General features: G+C 39.8%; 1 protein-coding gene across 3 annotated transcripts in view; it reads right to left on the bottom strand.

Moving 5' to 3' along the window:
* Positions 1–26608, bottom strand: part of LOC143018078 (proline-, glutamic acid- and leucine-rich protein 1-like) — a 61089-nt gene that overhangs the window by 33621 nt on the left and 860 nt on the right. For 2 of the 3 annotated variants that reach the window (XM_076173175.1, XM_076173174.1), the window contains exons 2-6: positions 13200–13264; positions 10473–10569; positions 2950–3108; positions 1828–1899; positions 657–875 (exon numbers count right to left, since the gene is read on the bottom strand). In XM_076173175.1, coding sequence (XP_076029290.1) covers positions 657–875; positions 1828–1899; positions 2950–3108; positions 10473–10569; positions 13200–13264 — 612 coding nt within the window. Of the gene's footprint in view, positions 1–656; positions 876–1827; positions 1900–2945; positions 3109–10472; positions 10570–13199; positions 13271–26608 lie in introns of those variants that run through there. The other variant, XM_076173177.1, reaches the window with a different exon arrangement.

The raw sequence follows: 26608 nt of genomic DNA, 5'->3' as shown, positions 1-26608 counted from the left end.
TGATTTGAAATGACCGAGGAGATCTAGAAAGAACTGTGGAGGTGCTCATGACCATCAGGCCAGATGACTTCCAGAAATGCATGAAACTGGAAACATTGCTGGAGTTGTGGCATACATGCCCAAGGCAACTACTTTGAAAGCAACAGTAGAAACTAAATGGGGTAAATTACTTTCCTGTATTGGTCAAATTAGTGGAACTTTTATATATAGGAACTCATACACCAACTATGGACAGACTAATGAACCATATATTTGGTTGAGAATAATTGACCCTGAAAGTCAAAATATCATACTATTAGTCCTAGAATGTTATTTTCTCTGAGTCAGAAATACAATGCTTATTTTGATTAGTTGATAGATTCACCCTCTAAATTGTAGAGTAATTGTGGGGGTGGTGTACTATGGGTGAATTTCACTGGACTGTGGGTCTCCTGGACAAAATTTGAGGTAAGAGATTGATGTAAACTAAGAAACAATAAAATCAACCCAAAGATAACTCTTCCTTTGTGATACATATCAGTATATATCTCACTGAACAGATCAAATTTCATTATCAAATATTAAATAATAATTACAATTTCTACTTGATATACTGACTTGGCTACCTCCCTTATGAGGGGGAAGAAACCCTTAGTATACAGATAGACTTGACATACCTGGACCTCCACCATTCCTTCAAGGACAAAATCAAGAGTAGTGTGGGTCAGAGCAATCAATGCAGAAAGCTGTTGTCCTCTTCCTTTTGCAATCCCTTCAACTTTTCCACCTGCACCAGGTAGGGGCAGGGCAGAAAACACCTTACCAGAAAAGCAGTTATTTCCTGAACATGGTGAAACTGTGTCTATATGTTTCAGGATTTCCTTTTCTATGGCATTCTGGAAAAAAGATAAATAAATACATACACAAACATATACCAAAGGCTTTTTTCCTCTTACATGGGAGGTAGCCAAAAAATAGAGGCATAAAAACCACTCCCACCCATTCCATCCCCACACACTCCACCCCCTCCTTCCCTCTTTTCTTGGCTCCTCCTGAATGACAGGTCATCCCTGCATGTCACCCACTGCCCTGGGTCAGAAGCAGTGTTGCAAGACACAGCACATCCACAGCATGCAAGGCCACTTCATTAAATTGGTGACCCTCCCCACTCATGCAGAAATGAAGAAGACAGGGAGAAATCCCTTTGAGCTGCATCAACTTATTTTTCACACATACTCCCTCACCCCCCATCCACTCCCCCTCATGCATTACAGCATCATCCATACACAACAATTCTCCATTCACCCCTATCTTCTGTCCTCTCCTGTCCTTTCTCAACAGACATTCTCCTCTTTCCCAATGCCCCTTTTACCCCATCCATCCATCTCATCCTAGGTCACCCCCTTATGTTCACTCCTTCCACATCTGCCTTCCAAACCTCTTTAACTAGTCTTTCTTCACTCATTCTTTCCATGTGCCCAAACCATCCCAATACGCTTTCCCACCCTATCTTCCAGCTCCCTTTCCCTTGAATATATTAATAACTACAGCAAACGTGATCACAAGCCAGTTTGCAGAATATGGGGGGTCTTTCAGTTACAACTATAAAATAAATATAATCAAGATGCTGACACTGGCAACCTTATCTATCCACTCATGCCTCGTGATGCCTACATTGGTGTCATCATATGGAAGAGGTTAACTTTCTTCCTTCAACTCAATACAACCTCATGGTCTCCCATACTCCTGTCCTATGTACTCAATTGTACACTTCCAAATTCACAAAACATAGGTACAATTAATTAAAGTTTTTTTCAGTTATTTTAATAACACTGTAAAACAATCTACCTTTTGATTTGTGCACTGTCCTGGAAATAGCTGGAGGAATTCAAACAAACACTCAAAAGCAGCATTACAGATCTGTAATAGAAAAAATAAATAAGTCATAGATACAAATGACAAATTTGTTAGCATACATGCATTCTGGTTTCCCAGGGACCAACAGTAGGTACCTGCAAGACCTACATGCAAGAGATCATCTTCTTGCTGTATGTCTTCAAAACTTATCAATACCTTCACCTCATTGAGGAGCTGATAGTCTACTGGGCCCAGGACCCTTGTCAATTTCAACTGCTTTTCCTTCACCTTTTCACACAAGGAGAGCTGATAACTGGTGAATGCTCCCCTCATCCTACTACTATAAGCTAGTGACAAAAACAATCCCACATTAGTACAACAGACAGCAGTCAAACATTTTTTCCAGAGATCTATAGGAGGGCTCGTGGACTATTTCCAGCTGCTGTAAGGCCGCAGGTTCCCTGTCAGTGAAAATTTAGGCCTGGGAACAATAATGCAAAGAAGTGGTGTAATAGAGGTGGCAAAGGAGAGATTTAAGGAAAGTAGTATAATGGACTAATAGAAGAATTTATAAATGATCATCATTTCTTTATAGGTGAAAATTAGTCATATACCATAAAAGAATACTATATGACTGGTCTATATAAATGTTAACTGCATAAAATTTATATAGTCAATATCCCATATGGCCACAGAAGACAGAACATATCTTTCATGGCTACATATACCTACAACAATTGAGTAGCTCCATGGAAGAATGATCTTCGTGCCACAGGCTGCCAGACCTGGATTTCATGCTCAACCAGCCAACCTGGGCTTCCCGCATTGCCTGGTGGAAGTTGGATTCATCTACCTTGACCATGGTTATTCAGAGGGAGATGAATCCAACCCCAAGGAAGCCCAGGTCAGCTGGTTGAGCACAAAATCAGGGTCTGGTGGCCCATGGCATTTGGATCACTCTCCCATGGAGTTACTCAATTATATACCATACTGTTACTATAAGATCTCTTGAACAGACTGAAAGTTGTAGTCAACTGGATGAAGGCAGCTGAATGCACGCAATAGCCTATGCATACTTGTGCATCACTGGAAATTACTGGGTGACTTACAAACCTCACTCTTTGCTGCAGCCAATGAAGTTGTGATTGCCAGAATTTGTTTGGTTGCCAATGCATTCTGCAAATTAGGAATATTTCTGGCCTCTTGGAGGATGCGAGTGATGACCTGACAAGCTGCAATCTTCATGTCAGGACCAGTGACTGAAGTGATAATCTGTCAGGAATTAATGTTATTATGAACTGTTATTCATATTCATTGACTCATTCTCATGAGCTGAAAAATAAATAAATAAATTGCTCAACCCCTTCACTAATGATGCTGCACTATTGTTTCAGTGGCAGGATTTTAAGTTGTTCCAACTGCTTAATTTATAAATTTTTTATGGTTTTCACTACACTTCATATCTATTTTCCCCATACAGTTTATGTCTTTCCTAGTTATCTTTCTTGATTATTTTGTGATTATTTATTAATTGAAGTAGTTAATTTGTCCTATAGGTATTAGTTTGCTTTTAAGTTGTTCTTTATGAGAGTGGCACTCTTAGGTGTATAGTTGGAACTGTTTGTGTACAAACACATACAATTAGGTAAATACACTGTTGGAATTGTGTATTTATGCCGACCACAGAACCGTCAACACCTTTGTCGTCGCCGGGCCCCAAAGAAGAGGATAAATGAAGAAAAAGGAAACCTGGTTTGTATTGTTGGGGAAGGGAGGAATTGTGATGTCTGAAATGATATCTCTGCAGTGCTAGTCAAATGTATTAAGACATAATTAGCGTAAAAATGAAGGAAAATAGCGAAAAGTCCAACTCGAAAGACAACTGCGAGTCAGAGCCATCTACCAAAGTCTTGCCGAACCCCGATGTAAACAAACATTACCTCACTCCTAAGACCACGTGGGATTACCACAAAGATGCTTTTTCTGGATTTAGTAAGCATGAAAGCAGGAGTTTAAGCAGAATCTTAGAGGATGAGAGTGTAAGAGGCCGGTAGATAGAGGTAGACATTTAAGGTAGATCGGAGTAGATCGAGGGGGTAGAAGGAATGGAAGGAAACTTTATAGTCCTTTTATTAGGATGTTATGATACAACGGCTGACAGCCGACAAGGATAGCTGAGTCAGACTCGCGTCTTGTATATGTAACATAGTGCGGAGTGTCGCCTGGTGGTTGCGATATTGTTTTGTCTTTTAATTGTTAGCGGACAAGCTATTTTTTGTTACGACATAATGCTTACGTGGTGATATCATTTAGAAGAGTATAACAGTCTCTCTAATTGGAGAAAAAGATGGAGGAGAAAAATCATTGGTGCAGAAAGGAAAAGTCACGCCCTTAAGGTGTGGCACTTGTTTGAGAAGTAAAAGACTATTGGATGAATGAAAGGGTGATGTCAGAACGAAGGTGGCTTGACATAATGTAGAGAGTTCAGGGTGGGATTCTCGAGGTGTACTGATTGAGACCAAGAAGAATCTGAAAAAAACTACACCTATTTTATTCACCCCTCAAGAATAACTTCTAGAACAAAGAGAATAGAAACGCTCTGAGAGGAGACGACAGGGGTGACAAGAGGGAAATGAGCAAAAATAGGACACGGTGGAAGAATGAAATTATGGACTTAAGAAACAAAATCATTGGACTAATGGACTGCCTAGCGCAAGCAAACTCTGAGATTTCTGACCTGAGAAAAACTAACTTGGATCTAAGAAACAAGATTAAGGAAATGAAAAGGGATATAAGAGAGCTGAAGAGTGACAATGAAAAGAAGAGAATTAATGATACTACCAATAGCGAAAACTTAAAAAAAGAAGTAAGCAACAAAACACATGAAATGAGGGAAAAAATCGAAGAGAACTTAGGTGAGGAAAGTATCCAAAAGATTAATGGAAGGAAAACATTGAAAATAAAGAAATTGTTTTCAAAGAAAAAGTCCAACAAATGCAGGAAAATGCAAGACACAATTATCCAGGTAATTAATGATAAAGCTAATTGGGTCAGAGATACAGTGGATAGGAAAAAATGTATTGTGGTATATGGACTAAAAGAAAAACATGGTTTGGCGAGGTACATGAGAGAAAAAGAAGAAAAAGAGACAGCAATAGCAATCCTAAAAGAAATTCAGGGGGGAGCTCAAGATGCAAGTAAAGACATCGACAAAATATATAGGATCGGTCACTATTCTAAGGATAGAAATTGACCCCTAAAGATAAAACTAAGATTACAAATGGTAGTAGAAGACATATTTGAAAAAGTAGGTAAGTTGGCAAGGAGTGAAAAGTACAATAAGATATGGATAAAAAGAGAAATGAGTATTGAGGAATTAGGAAAAGAGAAGACACTAAGAGATGAAGCAAAGGAAAAAAAACGTGAAGAGAACGGAGACAGAAAGCAAGGAATTCCATTGGACAGTAATCGATATGAGACTGATGAAATGGTACATCAGAATGAGCAAACCAAAAACGGGGAAAAAAAAAAAAAAAAAAGGAAGAAAGAAGAAAATTGAAAGTGGCCTATACTAACATCGACGGATTAATTTCAGGACTGAATGAACTTAATGATTTCCTGCTAGAAGAAAAACCAGAAATAATGGGAATTGTGGAGACTAAACTAAGAGGCGAAATACCATCCATCGATGTTAGACATGGACTACAATTACTGGATTAAAAACAGAGACAAGAAACAGGGAGGAGGAATCATGGTCTTGGCCAAGAAAAACTTGAATATGACAAAAATTGCAGAGGGCAAAGGTAATGTAGAACTGATCATGATAAAAGTCGAAGACAAGAACATGATAAGTAGAAAGTTTGTGGTGACCTATGTGCCCCCAAAAATTAACACTTGGAAAGAGAACGAGCATATAATAATGCTAGAAGATACAAGGCAATCATTAAATGAGATACTAATGGGCGGGGGTAATCTGGTAATTATGGGGGACTTCAATTGCAAAGAAATTTGTTGGGAAAACATGACAGTGCGAGGAGGTGATGACTTGTGGGGTAATGTACTACTGGATATGACCATGGAATACACAATGACTCAGTGAAAACACCAGATACAGATATAATGAGGAGCCATCAAAACTAGATTTAATACTTACAACTTGAAATTGTGGATAAAATCCAATACAAGACACCAATTGGAAAGAGTGACCATATACTCACTGAAACTGAACTAAAGGAAGAAATATACATGGAGAGAAATGAAAAGCATAGGAAAGGAAGATTGATGTACAACAAAATGGACTTTGCAAAACTAAAGAAATTCTTCCAGAATGCAAACTGGGAAAAATTTTACATGGAAGAGTTAAAAGTGGAAGAGAAATGGAATATCTTGATGGATAATTACAATGAAGCGGTAAATACGCATGTACCAAGACAAAAGCGAGAGAGAGAGTGCACATTAAATGTTGGTTCAACAAAAGATGCAGTAAGGCAAAAGACAGAAGGGACAAAGCTTGGAAAAGGTGGGGAAAAGATAAAAAAAACCTGGAAAATGGCAAGTTTATAAGCTATAGAAATGATTATGTTAAAGTGAGAAGAGAGGAAAAAGGAACCATGAAAAGGATATTATTGACAAATACAAAGAGCAACCCAAGCTATTCTATCGATACGTGAATGGTAAACTTAAACACAAACAGGAAATGGAGAAATTACGCCAAGGGAATATAGAATACACAGAAGAATTAGAAATGGTCGAAGTCATGAATAATCACTTCAAATCTGTCTTCACTAGAGAGAAAGCACAATATTGGGACAAAGGTAATGAAAGACGATCTCCTCCCATGAGCGAGATAACAATAACACAAAAAGAAATATTGGAAAACCTATCAAACCTTGACGTCAGAAAATCACATGGCCCAGATGGAAATGCAAATTGGATTCTAAAAGAATGCAAAGAAGAACTAACGGACAAAATACATAACATAACAAATTGCACACTCAAAGAAGGAAAAATACCAAAAGATTGGAAAAATGCTAACATGGTACCAATATATAAAGGAGGAAACAAGGAAGAACCAACTAACTATAGGCCAGTCTCACTAACAAGCACTATAGCCAAAATTTGTGAGAAAATCATCAAGAATAGATGGGTAAAACATCTGGAAGACAACAATATAATAAACCCAAGACAATTTGGGTTCAGACAAGGGAATATAGAATCCTACAACAAATTTTATATGTTTCTACTCAAGATTAATAGACATAGTGCATGAAAGGAATGGATGGGCTGATTGTGCCTTCCTGGACTTACAATATATTTTGACAAAGTACCACACAAAAAATTATCAAAAAACTGGAACATATAGGAGGGATACAAGGGAACCTAATAAATGGATGGAGGACTTCCCGATTGGTAAAAAGATGAGAGTAGTGCTCAGAGAAAAATATTCAGATTGGAAAGAGGTGATCAGTGGAGTACCGCAAGGATCTGTACTAGCTCCAATAATGTTTGCTATTTATGTGAATGACATGGATGATGATGTGAAATGTTACATGAGCTTCTTTGCAGACAATGCCAAACTGTTAACCCCTTCCATACGGTGACGCCTACGTAGGTGTCATGAGGAGCAAGTGGGTATGCGAGGCTGCCATATGGGCGTCTTGATTATATTTATTGTAGTTGTACCTGCATGACCCCCATACTCTGTAAACTGGCTTCATCATATTTTCTATGGTTATAGAAATTCACGGGTGAAAGAGAGAATGATCGATACTGCGGTGACTTTATTTTTTATAATGCGAGTATTATGACACAACATCGTACGTCTGGCAGCTAATGCTGCCTGCAAGATTTTGGCCTGGTATAAAGTGGTTAAGGAAAGTAAAAACTGAAAAGGACTGCGAAGCATTGCAGGAAGACCTTAACCTCTTCAGTACAGGCCAAAATCTCGCGGGCAGCATTAGCTGCCAGACATACGATGTGTCGTAATAATACTCGCATCATAAAATATAGTCACCGCTTATATCGATCGTTCTCTCTTTCACCCGTGAATTTTGATAACCATAGAAAATGTGATGAAGACAGCTTAGAGAGTATGTCATTATGCAGGGGCAACTACAATAAATATAATCAAGATGCCGATATGGCAGCCTCGCGTATCCACTTGCTCCTCATGCCGCCTATATATGCGGCACCGTATGGAAGGGGTTAATAAGGTATGGAACTGGAGTCAGAAATGGGAAGTGGACTTCAATATTAAGAAGTGTAGTATAATGGAGTTTGGAAAAAGCAAAAACAGAATATCAGGACAATATAAAATTGGAACCAAGGAGGTAAAGAAGGAGGGATCTGAAAAAGACTTGGGTGTAATCATCTCAAACAACTTGTCCTATGACAAACAGATAAACAAACTTGTCAGAGAATCCTACAATTTGCTTAGATCAATAAAAGTGCCATTTATATATTTGGACGAAGAAATTATTAAAAAAATATTGGTCACACTGATAAGGCCTAGACTAGAATGTGCAGCGACATTGTGGTCACCAAGTACCAAAAAGAATATAAAGAAAATAGAAAGAATCCAGAGAACAGCAACAAAAATGGCACTTGAACTTGCCAACTTGTCATACGAGGAGAGATTGGCTAAACTGGAGTTACTGACTCTGGAGCAAAGAAGAGAGAGGGGACCTACTGACCATCTACAGAATCATGAAAGGCACAGAAATACTTGATAGAGAGGACTTGTTAAACTGGGACAAGAGAAGCACAAGAGGGCATGGAAAGAAAATAAAAAAACATAGCTACAGAAGAGACCTAAAGAAAAAGTTTTCCACATAGAGTGGTGGACACTTGGAACAAACTGGACAATGAAATAGTGTGCTCAAAAACCATTCATGAGTTTAAAAGCAAACCAGACACTTCGAGATACAAAGGCGGGACACCACGAGCGTAGCTCCCCTTCCCGCAAAATACAATTAGGTAAAATACATATTTGAGGCTGGGCATAATAAATTGGAGAGTAGGAGACAACCCAATGAGGGTTACCCCTTTCCTATATATCACAATTAAGTAAAAGGAGAGATAGGCAGTATATTTGAGAGAAGAAAGATGCATGTGTTGGCATTGAGTGAAATAAGTTGAAAGGGAGGGAAGCGTTTGAATTTGGGAGTGTAGCTGGGAGGGTGTCAGGAGTGAAGAGAAGACGAAGGAGAGAAGGGATGGCTATACTAGTAAATGAAGAAATAGGCAAATGTGTGGTGGAGTGGAAGGAGGTTTCTTCGAGATTAATGTGGATGGTGAAACTGGGAAGGGAGATGTATTTACCTAGTTGTATTATATACTGTAGGAAGGGAGCTATGCTCCTAGTGACCTGTCTTTGTATCTTTCAGCATCTAGTTTGTTCTTATTTTTTTTTGGGGGGGAATTACTTTATTTAGGAATGCTGGGTCATCCTGGTCTGTTGGAAAGTCACTAAAGTCCCTAAATTACTGACTGCAAAATTTGTCAATATCCTATATGGGGAGAAGGAGTAGGGAACAGCAGGAAGGAGAGGGGTGGAGACTGGAAATGGGAGAAGAGGGAAGGAGAGTGAAGAGAGGGGGGAGAGGGTGTCTAGCATGACAAGGAGGACTTGTGGGGAAGAGGAGAGAAGTGGAAAAGAGAAGAGGAGAGAAGAGAATAGAGGAAGAGAGGAGAAGAGAAGAGAGGAAAGAAGAAAATGAGGACGACGATGAGAAAGAGAGGAGGAGGAAGAGGAAAGGAGAAACTAGGATATGAGAGGATAGGAGAGAAAAGGAAAAGAAGAGGACAAGAAAAAAGGGGGTGAGGAAGGAGAATGGAAAGAAAGAAAGAAAGTGTGAGTATGTGTGTGTAAGGGAGAGAGAGGGAGGGAGAGAGAGGGAGGGAGAGAGGGAGGGAGGGAGAGAGAGAAAGAGAGGGAGAAATGGAGGGAGATATAGAGAGAGGGTATTGAGGGGAGAGAGATAGAGGGGAGAGAGAGAGAGAGAATAGACAGACAGACAGAGAGAGAGAGAGATATGCACATGCTAGGGAGAAATAGGGAAGACGAGTGTTTATCTCATCAACAAGAGCCACTTCTTTATTTTGGGTCAATATTGTACCAGAGATGGAGTCATAAAGGTGATAAATATGAGAAATTTAAGGAGGGTAGAAAAAAGGGGAATAGCAGAAATCTAAAATTATCAGTATTGTTGGAGTGGAGGTTAGTTTCCATTCAAAATAACTGCGTGACTCTGGGTTGTAAGGAATTAACAAAAGTGCTGAAGTAATGTAAAAATTCCATATGAGAGAGAGGATGGAGGAGACTGGGCAAGGTTGAGTAGGAGAGATAGAAAATAGATTGTATTCTGCAAGCAATAAATAGTACTTCAATCCTTGAATATAATTGTGCATCAAAGAGGTGTTGTCATAAAAGGAAAGATTTAAGAATGGCAACAGAAGAAAACTTAAAAGTGATCAACATTTCTTTTCTCTCCAAACACAAAAGAATTATGAGGATGCAACTGAAGTCCTTAAACTATAAAATGAATAAAGCATGGGGTGGACAAGATGGGAGAGGATAAAAATGGAAATGGATGGGGGAGGATGAGAGAGAACGGGAGAAAGACTAGATAAATTACCTGAATGCAAAATCTGACCCATTTTTCTCCATTCTCAACCAACACCTCTTGAGGGCATTGGGGCAGTAGCAGTTGAAGTAGCCGAAGACCATTAGCTCTGATATTCAATTGAAGCAAACAGTATATTAATGTTCTTTTCCACTTTACATATAACATTATCATATTTCAAAATATAAGCAAATTCCATTAACACTAATATTCATTAGTACATTGTACCCCTTCACCCCTAAGCTCCAAGAGAAATTATATGCCATTTGTGGTGGGACTCAATGTGACAGTACACACCATTTTTTTTTTTTTTTTCACTGCATAATAACAAGCACCAAAAACACATATTTACTTTTTTTGCTTTATGTGACATGGTAATGAGGACAAACATCTAAGGATGATGTGTAATTAGCCTAAGCATGTCTGAACAAGAAGGTTTTACTTAGCAAAGTGTGTCCAAATCAATGGACCCCTGACTGCAAGATGGACAGCAAAGCTGCCCATTTTTAAAACCCACCAATTCCCTCATTTCCATCAGGAGGTGCAGCCCTGAGGAGCTGACACTCCGTCTCCAGACTGGGCCCAAGATCTCTATCAACTTAAACTGTATTTCTTACACTTTCCATACATGGAGAGTAGGAATTGGCTACTGTTCTCCTCTCTCTTCTACTTTGAGTTGGTTACACAGAAGCAGTCTAACACTGATACAACACAGACAGTACAAAGTTTCTTCCCAGAGAGATCTGTAGGAAGTTCTAGACTGTTACTAGCCATTATGAGGATACAGAATTTCCACTGAGTAAAACTCAAGGAGAGAAATGATTGTTCAAATCATCAGCTGACCAGTCATGTAATGAACCTCCATCAATCTAAAAGCAAGTTTTTTATTTGTACAAGCACATTTTTCACATACATTTTCAAAGACAATCAATCTGGCTTCAGATCTGGAAGATATGCATCAAACCTTTTAATTTTTTACTTGAGAATGACTGATATGCTGCAGAGAGGGCTGGGTGGATTGAGTGTTACCAGAACTACAGAAGGCCTTCAACAAAGTACATCATAATAAACTGCTATGGAAAATGGAGTATACTGTAGGACTGAGGCAAACTTTTTAAATGGATGAAAGGCTTATTGTGTAGGTAAATGAGGACAGTAATTAAAGATAAATTGTAAGGATGGAGGGGAGTGCCGAGGGGAGTGCCTAGTGGAGCTGCAAAAACATTGGTACTAGCTCCTTTAAGGTATGGGGCAGAAACATGGAACATAAGAGAGGAAGAGAGAAGGGGTTTGAATGTGTTTGAGATGAGGTGTCTGAGAAGTATGATGGGGGTTACTAGGCTAGATAGAGTGAGAAATGAGGAGGTGAGGAGAAGAACAAGGGTGGAAAGGGAGTTGGGAGATAGGGTTGATGAAAGAGTATTAGGATGGTTTGGACACATGGAAAGAATGAGTGAAGAAAGACTAGTAAAAGAGGTATGGAAGACAATGTGGGGGGAGTGAACATGAGGGGACGTCCTAGGATGAGGTGGATGGATGGGGTGAAGGGGGCTTTGCGGAAGAGGGGAATGTCTGTTGAGGAAGGACGGGAGAGGACAGAAGACAGGGGTGAATGGAGAATGGTTGTATATGGATGATGTTGTGATGCATGAGGTGGAATGGGCAGGGGGATGGGGTTAAGGTAGTATGTGTGAGCAAAATTTGATGCAGCCCGAAGGGATTTCTCCCCATCTCCTTTTATGCATGGGGGGATGGAGGGGGGTGGTCGCCGATTTAATGAAGCGACCTTGCTGTGGATGTGCTGTGTCTTGTGACACTGCTTCTGACTCAGGGCAGTGGACAAGGTGCAGGGATGACCCGTCATCCAGGAGGTGCTAAGATAAGAGGGAGGGTGGAGGGGTGTGGAGTGTATTGAGGGATGGAATGGGTGGGAATGATTTTATGCCTTTTCCTTTTTGGCTACCTCCCTTGTAAGGGGGAAAAAGCCTTGGTATATGTATATATGTAAATGACATGATGAAAGTTATGCAAAAGTGTTTTCAGTAATGCATCATGAGCACAGTGGGAGACAAAAACAATTTATATACTATACATGCTAGAACCCATGAGTGGAAGAAAAATTTCAATCAATCTGTTGCTCCAGGTTTCCCTTGCAGTCCTTGTTTTTCTCTTATCTTGTGATCTTTGTACCATCTGCAAACATGTTGGAATAGGAGGTTGTACCTTCCATAATGTCATTAATATAGATAAGAAACATTATGTGCAAGCACTGTACTTTGTGGAATTCTACTGATCAATGCTATGTAGAAATCTTATCCTTTACTTCTGTCCTTGTGTATCTTTCCTCCACAAAATCTTTCATCCATTCAATTAGTTGACTTCTTAGTTGCCCAATGGAGTTTCTTCTGGATAGATCATGAAAATGTAGTGTTTTCACCTTTAGGAAAATGTTTGCCCTAGTTCTGCCAACCCTACTCTTCGAGCAGTTGTGCCACTTTCTCCTCTCTGCACTCATACTACTGTAAGAAGTGATGAGTGCTTTGTTCATCTAAATTTCTTGTTGGTCTGGTTGATGATATCTTACGGAGGGAAGATGGGCAACTTTCTAGAGAGAGAGAGAGAGAGAGAGAGAGAGAGAGAGAGAGAGAAAAAAAAAAAAAAAAAAAAAAAAAAAAAAAAAAAACCACTATGTTTTGGTTTTAGAGTTTAGACTAATGTCCTAATTATCATATTCCTTACCTAGTTTTGAAGCCATTGAGGGAATTATTTATTTTTGACACTAATGGCTTCAAGGTTGCACGTGTCTGTAAAGATAAAATTTAATATCAGTGATTCACGCTATTAAATTTATTTCTAAAATTCAAATCTTTCTATACACAGACTTGACTTTAAAGTAAGCCCTTGGATATTGTGCCTAACTGGTGCTATTATTGGCATGTGATAGGTGAAAACACAATGTCAAATTGAATAACTTCAGGTAATAATTTTCAGTTATGTAACAACCCCTGTACATTAACCATTTGTTTAGACTAATTTTGCAAATTTTTACCAATATAAAGATACATAAGAACATAAAACAAGACTGCAATAGACCATAAGGCCTACACTAGGCAGTTCCATGTCCATTACATCACTATCCATAAAGTTATCTAATCTTCTATTAAAAAAAAAAAAAAGTTTCAACACTCAGTACATGGTTACTATGTCTATTCCATTTGTTAAGCACTCTATTAGTAAACTTGTTTTTCCTTATTTCCATCTAGGACTTAAATTTGTCCCATTCAAATCCATTACATGTCCTCCCCTGTTGTCTTAATATGATGACCTTGCCTCTATCACCATTATTAAAGCCCTTGACCCATTTGAACACCTCTAATAGATCACCCTGTACTTTTTGTCTTTCCAGAATGTGTAAGTTAAGGTGACTAAGCCAGTCTTCATACGGTAAATTTCTAAACCCTTGTATCATTTTGGCCATTCTCCTCTGTACCGATTCTAGTGAATTAACATCTGTTCTATAGGGCAGAGACCAAAACTGTAGTGCATAGTCAAGGATGGGTCTAACTTTCTCCAGATAGTTTAGCCCCTTCCACTTGAAGACGCCTATATAGGTGTTGTGAGGTGCAAATGGACATACAAGGATGGTGGTGTTGGCATCTTGATAATATTTATTTTGTAGCTGTAGCTAAGTGATCATGTTTTCTGTGGTTATTAATATTCAGAGTGAAAGAGAACAAGTAATACAGCTGTAACTTGATCTTATATCAGTATTATGATGCATTATCAAATTGTCATACATCAGGCAGCCGATGCTGCCTGCAAGAATTTGACTTGTATTGCCGACACCATACGGCATTAGGAGCAAGTGGATACGCGAGGCTGCCATATCGGCGTCTTGACTATATTTATTGTAGTTTTCCCTGCGTAACCGATATACTCTCTAAACTGGCTTCATCACATTTTCTATGGTTATCAAAACTCACGGGTGAAAGAGAGAATGATCGATATAAGTGGTGACTATTTTTTATGGTGCGAGTATTATGACGTAACATCGTACGTCTGGCAGCTAATGCTGCCCGCGAGATTTTGGCCCGGAGTGAAGTGGTTAATAACTGCATCTGTCACCGAAAGTAGTTTCCAGAGCAAATATGGCACTATCCTATGTACATCAGAGCTACAATGCATGTGCAAATCCTGAGCTCCTCCATGGCATCAGCTACAACCTCCAAGGAGGACAACACCACATCTGAGCCAGTTTTATTGTGATATAAATTTAGTTTGATCTAAATGTAAATATAGTATCTGTGATATATATTTCATGTAATTCATTGTGATGTAGTAAAGTGATAACATACTAAAGTGTATTATTCTTGTCACATTTTTCCTTAACCCCTTCGATACGATGACGCCTACATAGGTGTCATGAGGAGCAAGTGGGTACAAGAGGAAGCCGGTGTCGGCGTCTTGATTTATTGTAGTTGTACATGCGTGACCCCCATACTCTGTAAACTGGCTTCATCATATTTTCTATGGTTATCAAAATTCACGGGTGAAAGAGAACGAGCAATACAGCAGTGACTTTATTTTTTTTTTACAATGCAAGTATTATGATGCAACATTGCACGTCTGGCAGCTAATGCTGCCCGTGAGATTTTGGCCCGGAGTGAAGGGGTTAATTATTTGGCCTAATGTATAAAATTCTTGTCATACTTTCCCTAAATCATATGACCTAATATATAAAAATGTAGGTGAAATGTATAACAAAGAGATAAAATTACATATCACTAAAAAAAATTGTGTGGCCGAGTTGTCCAGGTGTGCAGTTTTGTGGACGAGTTGTCCGTTCACCCCCCTTTATATGGTTGAGGCATGTGTGAAGATCGTCTAGAAATAGCCAAGCACTGCCGATAATGATGTCGGTTGTTAACATCATTTTAGTTCAAGAAATCAAATAATTTAGATATTGATATTCCAAGTTTAAATTCAAGAGGGTATATATGGACAGTATACATTTTTTAAAACAAATATCTAAATCAAGCATATTTACAAAATCCAATTATGGGCAAAGACGGCTACAAACCTCATATCCTCCATTAGCAGTTAGTCATACAGTGAGAATAGTTTACGTTTGGATGAACATATTGTAAGGCTTCAGGAAAGAAATTAGTAGCCAGATTTTACTGTCACTCACTGAACTTTGGAATAAAACAATTTATAGAATTTCAAGGTTTTTATTTTGCATGTGTTCTATAATACCTGTGAATTTACAGGTTCTACATTTATGACTGCTCAAGACTTTCACATTCAAAAATAAAGTGATACTCATCACCAACATCTCTAGTTTACAATATCTTTTGCAAACCACAAGTTATTCCTTTTATGAACAGGTAATGCCCCTGGGAAAGGGTGATTGAATCAAACTGAAACTAGCCGAGATGGTGGCTGACAAGTCCAGTGTGTCGTTGGCAAAAACAAAACTTAACATATTACATGATCTGTTCATTCAAATGTGCTAAACCTTCATACAGGAATAAAATATAACACAAATAATTGAAAACAAGGAATCCAGTCAGTTTTTGGTATTTCTCAGCCTGTTGTCGGCTCTTGTCGGTAAATTCAATTTGAACATATTACATGATCTGTTAATTCAAATGTGCTAAATGTTTGTACATGAATGAAATATAACACAAAGAATTGAAAACAAGCAATCCAGTCAGTTTTTGGCATTTTAGAGTCTGTTGTTGGCTCTTGTCAGCCATTACTATGACCAGCTAAGTTAGGTAATAAGTTATTGGACTACAGTACATAAGTTTCATGTTAAATATCAGTGTTTCCATGTTTCTGGAATTTTAGTTTCATGGCCCCATCCAAGTTTCCAGTTTGCAACTACATACAATTATGTTGACCTGCTTAGCTCATTTGCTAGAGGATAAAAAATAAAAGCTACAGACACTGGGTACACGCACATCCACAAGTGGCACCACCATCACAGACATAATGTTTACGCCGACATTTCTTGCAACCCTTTCAATTGGTGTACCTTGAGTTTGAATTCAGTTAGCATTTGACTCATAAACGGGAAACTTAAAATGTCTTCCTGTTCTAGAAGTTTAGATGTACATACATATACATATACAAAGGCTTTTTCCCCTTTACAAGGGAGGTAGCCAAAAAAGAAAAGGCATAAAATCATTCCCACCCATTCCATCCCTCAATACACTCCACACCCCTCCACCCTCCCTCTTATCTTAGCACCTCCTGGATGACAGGTCATCCCTGCACCTTGTCCACCGCCTGGGTCAGGAGCAGTGTCGCAAGACACAGCACATCCACAGCAAGGCCACTTCATTAAATCGGTGACCCCCCCCCCTCTCCGTCCCCCCATGCATAAAAGGAGAAGACGGGGAGAGATCCCTTCGGGCTGTGTCAAATTTTGCTCACACATACTACCTCACCCCCATCCCCCTGCCCATTCCACCTCATGCATCACAACATCATCCATATACAACCATTCTCCATTCACCCCTGTCTTCTGTCCTCTCCCATCCTTCCTCAACAGACATTCCCCTCTTCCCTAAAGCCCCCTTCACCCCATCCATCCACCTCATCCTAGGACGTCCCCTCATGTTCACTCCCTCCACATCTGCCTTCCATACCTCTTTTACTAGTCTTTCTTCACTCATTCTTTCCATGTGTCCAAACCATCCTAATATTCTTTCATCAACCCTCTCTCCCAACTCCCATTCCACCCCCGTTCTCCTCCTCACCTCCTCATTTCTCACTCTATCTAGCCTAGTTACCCCCATCATACTTCTCAGGCACCTCATCTCAAACACATTCAAGCTCCTTCTCTCTTCCTCTCTTATGTTCCATGTTTCTGCCCCATACAGTGCTGTTGGCACAATCACTACTTCATACAGTCTCCTCTTAGCATCCATTCCCAAATGTCTATTCCTCATTACACTCTTTAATCCACCAAGACATTTACTCGCTTCTCTCAATCTACATTCTACTTCCACCTTTTCTTGCCACATTTGAACCCAAGTATCTAAAACTATCCACTTTCTCCAGTTGCTCTCCCTTAATGCTCACTTCCAGTCTACTACCACTTTCACCCCTTATAATTTCATCACCTTACTTTTACCCACATTTATCTTTAGCTTTCTTCTATCACATACTCTCCCAAACTCTGCTACCAACTTCCTCAATCCCTCCTCCGACCCTGCCACAAGTGCAGTGTCATCAGCAAACAACAGCTGGCTCACCTCCCACTTTTCTCCATTTTCTTTAACCATCTCCAATCCCTGACCCACTACTCTTGCATTTACCTCTCGCACTACCCCATCCATGTATAAGTTGAACAGCCAGGGCGACATGGTGCATCCTTGGCGAAGTCCCACCTTTACCTCGAACCACTCACTCTTTCCATTTCTAATCCTGACACAAGCTCTACTACTCTCATAAAAACTCTTGACAGGTCCTAGAAGCTTTCCTCCTATCCCATATTTCTGCAGTACCTCCCACAGTGCCTTTCTGTCTACCCTATCATAAGCCTTTTCCAGATCCATAAAGCCCAAAAAACATCCTTCCCCTTTCCTATAGCTTTCTCACATATCTTACCACAAAGATCTGATCTACACAACCTCTACCTGTCCTAAATCCACACTGTTCCTCACCAATTACCCCCTGTTTCTCTCCTAATCCTCTCAATCAAGATCCCCCCATAAGCCTTCCCAACTACACTTAACAAGCTAACCCCTCTGAAACTACTACATTCACACTTGTCCCCTTTTCCTTTGTAAAGTGGAACTATACAGGCACTCCTCCAGTCCTCCGGCACTCTACCCTCTCTCCAGCAAACATAAAATAACCTCACCAGCCAGTCCACTATCACTGTACCTCCTTTTTTAGATGTAGTTCTTTAAAAATTGACAGGTTTTCACCAATTCAAATGTAAATTTAGTTAGTTGCAGCAGCATCTTATTTTCCCAAATGGAAATTTAAAGGGCAGAAAGCAATATATGAAATTTTTGTTGTGATGTGTTTTTCAGCTTGTTTTTACCCAGAAATAAGCAATTTCAAGATAATTGTTTATGATGCGGCTGTGCATTTGCCACCAGAATATGTGTTTTGGATTGTCAGGTTTTGCTGCTAGATGCCATCTAGTGGCAATCCTATTTTTGAAGACTGATTGCAAACCTCTAGAACAGGAAGACATTTTGAACCACCTGCACATGCATTAAACACTACCAGAGTTCAAACTCAGGAGAATCTAGTTTACCTTGTTGAAATTCTAGGTGACCTTACCACAGCTAGTCTGGGGACCCACCACTTCTACACCTCTGTTCGCACTTCAGGTATTAAAGCTGATCAATGATGGCGTTTGATGGAGTTCATCATGAAGTTGGGCTGTATGGTATGGGAGGCTCATCGGGTAATGATGTCAAAAACTTGTCTAACCTCCTCTTGAAAGCCTGCTGACTCCTTTCAGGTTTCTTATGTCTCTGGGTAGACAATTGAAGAGACATGGTCCATCACCGAAAAAGCTCTCTGCCTGGATCGTTTTTATGCGTTGAGAGAAACTGCTTACAGTTTTCCTTGCACAGGTCCTACCAAATCTGGGGTGGTGTTGTGCCCTGAAGTCCCCTGGTGATGGGTTTGGTACAGTGCCCTCAAGTATCTTCCAGGTATATATAATGATGTAACACACTCTGCATCTTTGGGGAGAGTATAATTGGAGGTTTTTCAGCATCCCCTATTAGTTGTTTAAGTCTCTGTCAATCCTCCTGACAAACACTCTTTGAACCTGTTCCAGCTCTTGGATCTCACTGATCTTATGTGGCGACCATAGCAGGCAGGCATACTCCATCTTTGACACCACGAGGGTCTTCCACAGAGGTAACAGGTGCTCTGGTGCTTGGGTTTTGAAGGTTCGTAGAAGCCACCTACTCATTTTCCTACCAAATTTTGCAGTTTGGACTATCTGTTCTTTGAAATTACAATCACTGCTCACCCAAACTCCTAGGTCTTTGAGTGCCTCTTTTTCCTCTATTATTTCCTCTATCACTTTGTATATAAAATTTTTGTGATCCATGTTTAGACCATATTTCAATACTTCAAATCTATTGTGGTTAAACTTCATGTTATTGACACCTGACCACTCACAAATTATCTTTAGGTCTTTTTGCAAATTCTCTGCATCCTCTACAGTACATATTGCTTGGGATACTCTAGTGTCATCCACGAATGATGCCACCTTTGAGTCAGTTATATCTTTGTCTATGTCACTGACCATGATTAAGAATAAGAGTGGTCTGAGCACTAAACCTTGAGGTACTCCACTGATCACTGTCGAGCCTTTAGAATGTGTGTGCCTCCCACTACCACTTTCTGTTTTCTATTATGAAGAAAGTCTCTGAGCCAAATACCGAGCTTACCATTAATACTTTTTTTTACTTTGTGTAGCAAGATCCCATGATTCACCTTGTCAAATGCTTTCGCAAAGTCCAGGTACACTATGTCTATATTCTCCCCACTTGCTACTTTCTTGTGTACATTTGCATAATGGTTCAGAAGTTGGGAGAGGCATGATCTACCATTGCAAAAGCCATGCTGGCCTGGGTTGAACTGGCAAGTCCTTTCCAAAAATTTTACTATGGACCTTCTGGACCACCATCTCAAAACACCTTGATGATGTGGGAGATGAGGCAAACAGGCCTGTAATTGGATAAAAAACTCTTGAAACTTCTTTGAAAATGGGGGTAATTAGGCCTTCTTTAAGTGCTGATGGTACAGCACCTTCCTCTAGTGATTTTCTCCATATAATACTGATCAAAGTAGCTATCACCTTTTTAAATTTCTTTAAGAACACTGCATGTAGGCCTGCTGCTGAGTTTGGTTTGAGTTCATTGATGGCCTCTATAATGTCCTCAGATGTAAATTCTATGTCATTAAAACAATTTTTGTTCACCCCATCTATTTCAAAGAAATCTGCTGGGTTTCTTACCACTTCTTCAGGTAACGGTACACTAAACACACTTTTGTACTGTCTTTCCAGCATATCTGCAATCACGGTTGGATCATTCATTTGTTCACCATTGTCTTTTTCAAGTAGACCAATTTCAACCCATGTCTTCAGTTTCTTTTGTACGTATGCATGAAAATATTTGGGATTTACTTTTATCACCTCTACTGCTTTATTTTCTTCATAAATCCTCTATTTTTCATGTGACTCTTTAAGTTTGTATTCTAGTTCTTTGATCTTTTCTTGTTTTGATTGTTATTTACTGGATTTGACTTGTACAAGAGTCTTTTAGTCAGCTTACTACACCTCATTAAGATTTTTCTTTCCTGGGGTATCAAGTTTGTCAACTTTTCTATGTTTGGCCAGAATAAATTTTTTTTTTACAAGATTCCTTGCAAGCCCTCATTAGTATATTTAGCATTTCTTCTGAGGTTTTGTTTTCACAAATTCTTCTTTAGTCCACCTTTTGTAGGTCATCACTCAGGGAGTTCCAGTCTATTTTGTCGCTAGGGAAGTTCAGGCTGCTAAGGATGTTCTTCACTTCATTGGTATTATTGTTCGCATCCTTCCCTTGAGCTATCTCTGGTATGGGTATGTACTTCCACCAGGTTGTGATCAGACATGATGTTTTTGGTCACTTTTACTGTGTATATCTTATCACTGTTTTTTGTCAATACAATGTCTAAAGTACTGTTCAGACGTGTAGGTTCTGCGATGATTTGCTCTAAGTGATGGTCGTCTGCGAGCCTTACCAGTTCTCAACCTTGCATTTAGTCACTGAGCATACTGCCATGTACATTCCTCATATGCCAGCTTATCCCTGGTAGATTCAAGTCCCCTAGCACTAAGAGCTCATTTTCATTTTCTTATATCCTCTCTCTAATTTTATTCAGAATGTTGGTGAACTTTTCTTGAATAGGTCACTCAAAATTGTTTCACACAACCAATGATTTTGTGATGTGGCTTATGTGTTTCTGGTGAGATATGTTGTGTATTGAATGATGGTGTACATCATTTCTGTTGCAAATGCGTACTTTTCAAGTAATGAATTATTTAAGTTATGCATGATGTGGCTTATGTGTTTCTGGTGAGATATGTTGTGTATTGAATGATGGTGTACATCATTTCCGTTGCAAATGCGTACTTTTCAAGTAATGAATTATTTAAGTTATGCATTTATGCCTACATCCCCTCCCTAACAATCTTGGGGGACCTGTGGGAAATTGGTGTTTTAGGGTGGGGAGCACTAATAAATCGAGTAATGGGTGTTGCCAAACCGGTGTAAAATCAACAAGAACACAAAAAATATATGAAAAACATAAAATTCACCTTTGAGGGCAGCAATGGGGCCAGCTAACATTGCCATGTTGTTCAGCAGCGTTAGCAACGAATTGAAAAATTTCTCGCTATATCCGCTACATTTAGCGAAGGCCACTCTGGCTGCTAGAGTTGTTAACCATAAATTAGGGAATATATGGTTATGATTTACTTTATTATCTAATAGTTATCATACATAAATACACATTTATACTAATAGTTATACTTTAAAGAGAGCTCAAGTTACATTACTAAGAGTGCTTTGGTGGGGATTGGAGGGGTCTGGGGGGCAAAGGCCCCAGCTAAATTAGGTTAAGTTAGGTTAGGTTAGCTTGAGGTTAGGTTAGGCAAAGCCCCCAGCTACATTAGGTTAAGTTGAGATTAGGTTAGGTTGAGATTAGGTTAAGTTGAGGTTAGGTTTGGTTAGGTTGAGGTTAGGTTCGGCAAAGCCCCCAGCTATGTTAGGTTAGGTTTGTTAGGTTCAGGTTAGGTAAAGCCCACCAGCTACGTTAGGTTAGGTTAGGTTTTCTTAGGTTAGGTTTGTTTAAGTTAGGTTACCTTTGGTTAGGTTAGGTTAGGTTAGGTTACATTAGGTTAGTTGTACAGAAAATCGCAACCCTTGGTCCTCTCGAAGCTTCATGAATTTATTCCCTAATTTACGCTTAGCAACTCTTGCGCGGGCGGAGTGGCCTTTGCTAAATGTAGCGGATAGAGTGAGAAATTTTTCTATTCATTGCTAACGTTGCTGAACAATAACATGGCGGTGTTAGCCCGCCCCACTCCCGCCCTCAAAGGTGAATTTTATGCTTTTTCATATATTTTTTGTGTGTTCTTGTTGATTTTACACCTGTTTGGCAACGCCCATTACTCGATTTATTAGTGCTCCCCACCCTAAAACACCGATTTCCCACAGGTCCCCCAAGATTGTTAGGGAGGAGATGTAGGCATAAGTGCATAGCTTCAATAATTCATTACTTGAAAAATATGCATTTGCGATGGAAATGATGTACACCATCATTCAATACACAACATATCTCACCAGAAACCCAAAAGCCACATCAAAAAATTGTTGGCTGGGTGAAACTATAAATTGACCGTGACTTCACCTGTGGATTTGCGTGTGCTGTCTTAATCGTTGTCATGGCAACATGATTGGTGTTAGTAAAAATAAGATAAAAGGAAGGTTCTACATTGTTTTTGATATGCTTATCAAAGTTGACAACACACTTTACTAAACAACAATTAGCTCAACAAAAGGCACATTTCCCTTGTTCCTCTCTCCAAGACCTGAATTTCTTCAACAAAGATATAGATTGGGACGAGATTAGAAAAGAACTAGGCCGGACCGACTGGGTAACCCTTTTCCAAGACAAAGACACTGATGGAGCCCTGGACATCCTACAGAGAAGATGCTTTGAAATCTGCAAAATTACGGTGCCTACCAAACCAACAAATACTAAGAAGCAAAGAAAAATTATTCCAAGAGACAAGAAAAACTTGATGAAAAGGAGAACACCTACCAACCACTACTAATATTCAAAGAGAACTCGAGGAAATCGAAGGAAAACTCATTCAGTCCCACAAAGACCAGAGGGCTCAAGAAGAACTATGAGCAATCTCTAATATTCAAATAAATAGTAAGTTCTTTTACTCTTATGCTAACAAGAAACTAAAGAGTACACCAAACATAGGACCACTTATAAATCCAGCTGGAGAACTCAAGAGCGACCCAATCAGAATAGCAGTTGCTCAAACAGCAATACGAGAGTGTGTTTAGCCAACTGAAAGACCATATGAAGGTAATCGATCCACACACCTTCTTCAATGAACCCCAGGAGACACCACACCAATTATCCTCAGTAGAGATCTCTATAGAAGAAATAATAGTGGCCATCAACAAGATCGCACCAAATGCAGCGGCAGGACCAGATGGCTTTCATGCCCAATTGCTAAAGAACTGTAAACATTAGCTAGCTCTACGCCTGAAACTGCTATGGACTATGTCTCTACAAGCAGGACATGTGCCAAAGCCCTCAAATATGGCATAATCACCCCAATACACAAAGGGGGTAGCAAGGGCATTGCCAAAAACTACAGACCAGTGGTACTAACATCCCATTTGATAAAAATAATGGAAAGGGTAGTGCAGAAAGCAATCGTCAAATACCTGGAAACCATAAAAGCATTTAACAATGGCCAACATGGATTCAGACAAGGATGCTCATGCCTCTCGCAACTACTCGCTCACTACGACAGAACACTGGACGACACCAAAGATGGGGACAACGTCAATGTCATATACCTTGACTTTGCAAAAGCGTTCGATAAGGTAAATCATGGGATTCTCTTACACAAAATACGAGCGCTTGGAATATGTGGAGTCCTAGGTAAATGGCTACACAGCTTCTTATCTGATAGGAAACAGCGAGTCAATGTCCAAGGAAATCCTTCACACAGGCAAGCATTGTTATTAGCGGTGTCCCCCAAGGTACTGTACTGGGTCCCTTAATGTTCCTCATCATGATAGGGGACATAGACAGAGACCTCCAACGTTCTACAGCTACATCCTTCACCGATGACACGCGAATTGAAATGAAGATCCTCACACAACAAGATGCCGATGACCTACAGCAAGACCTTAATGAAATCCTGAGGTGGGCAGAGGAGAACAATATGGCACTGAATGGAGACAAGTTTGAGCTTTTACGCTATGGCCACCATTTAGATCTCAAGAACTCGACAAAGTATTACTGCGGCCGACAAGAAATCATTGCTAAGGACACAGTGAAAGATCTGGGAGTATGAGCAGTGATGCCTCCTTTTACCATCACATCAATCAAGCAACATTAAAAGCAAGGCATCTATCAGGGTGGATCCTACGTACCTTCCAGACAAGAAGTCCAAGGTGTATGCTAACCCTGTGGAAATCATTAGTTCTACCACACCTAGAATACTGCTGCCAACTCTGGTCTCCCCAGAAAATATCAGAAATTATTGAGATTGAAGGGCCCCAAAGGACTTTCACTAGCAAAATACATGGGCTCAAGGAACTGAATTACTGGGAGAGGATGAAGGAGTTGCAGCTGTTTTCTCTCCAATGGCGCAGGGAACACTATATTATCATCTACACCTGGATGGTGTTAGAAAAGTGGGTGCCCAACACCTGTATTCAAGAAACAGTCCACCAAAGAAGAGGGAGGTTGTGCTATGCGAGGACTACTCCTGGATCAACACAGAGCATCAAGTCCAGAATACACAACAGCTTCTCGTTCAGTGGGCCAAGATTGTTTAACTGCATCCTGTCCATACTAAGAAACATAACAGGGGTGTCTACAGACACCTTCAAAAGACATCTGGATATATGGATGATGTTGTGATTGCATGAGGTGGAATGGGCGGGGGGATGGGGGGTGAGGTAGTATGTGTGAGCAAATTTTGACGCAGCCCGAAGGGATTTCTCCCCGTCTTCTCCTTTATGCATGGGGGGACGGAGAGGGAGGGTCACCGATTTAATGAAGCGGCCTTGCTATGGATGTGCTGTGTCTTGCAACACTGCTTCTGACTCAGGGCAGTGGACAAGGTGCAGGGATGACCTGTCATCCAGGAGGTGCTAAGATAAGAGGGAGGGTGCAGGGGTGTGGAGTGTATTGAGGGATGGAATGGGTGGGAATGATTTTGTCTTTTCCTTTTTGGCTACCTCCCTTGTAAGGGGGAAAAAAAAGGTCAATTTATAGTTTCACTCAACCATAAAATTTGATATGTGGCTTATGTGTTTCTGGTGAGAAATGTTGTGATATGAACGATGGTGTACATCATTTCCGTCACAAATGCGTACTTTTGAAGTAATTAAGTATTGAAGTTATGCACTTATGACTACATCTCCTGAACGATAAGGGGGGACATGTGGGAAATCGGGATTTTTGGGTGGGGAAGATTAATAAACGGAGTAATGCATGTTGCCAAACAGGTGTAAAATGAAGAAGACTGAAAATATATATATATGTATATATATATATATACATATATCGGCGGGTACCGCATGCAGTGCCATGTTAGTTTACTAATGATTGTAAGTATTTGTGAGTAGAAGCGCTACATTTAGGGAAGAACCTCGCGCAAGACTTGGTAACCGTAAACTAACCTAACCTAACCTAACGGAGGTAACGTTAGTTTATGGTTAGGAAGTCTTGCGTGGCTGGAGTGGACTTCGCTAAGTGTAACAGATCTAGCGAGACCTTTTTCGAATTGTTGGTAAAAACAAAGATGGCTACCGCTGGACTCCGGCCGTAAAATGTGATTTTTATTTTTTTCTTATATCTTTTAAGTGTTTTTGTTCATTTTATACCTGTTTTGCAACACACATTACTCCATTCATTAGTCTTCCCCACCCAAAAACCCCGATTTCCCACACGTCCCCCCCAGATCGTTTGGGAGATGTAGGCATAAGTGCATAACTTCAATATTTAATTACTTCAAAAGTATGCATTTGCGATGGAAATTATGTACACCATCGTTCATATCACAAAATTTCTCACCAGAAACACATAAGCCACATATCAAATTCTATGATTGGGTGAAACTATAAATTGTCCGGAAAAAGCCTTGGTTTATGCATGTATATATGTAAAATACCAGACCAGCCACCAACACCAGGATACACCAACCTCAATGCCAACCGACTGATTAGTTGGACCAGTGATGTGAGAGAGTTGTCTGGTCACAATGGGACCCCAGTCTAGCTGCGTCGATCACCAATAGAAGTCATCAAAGTTTATCAAAGTGTAAGTGTATGCTCATGTGATTTGTT

The sequence above is a fragment of the Oratosquilla oratoria genome, chromosome 34, assembly GCF_046742065.1.
Source record: "Oratosquilla oratoria isolate Oo_2021 chromosome 34, ASM4674206v1, whole genome shotgun sequence".
In the NCBI taxonomy this organism is placed as follows: domain Eukaryota; kingdom Metazoa; phylum Arthropoda; class Malacostraca; order Stomatopoda; family Squillidae; genus Oratosquilla; species Oratosquilla oratoria.
This window is presented reverse-complemented; position numbering and strand designations above follow the sequence as displayed.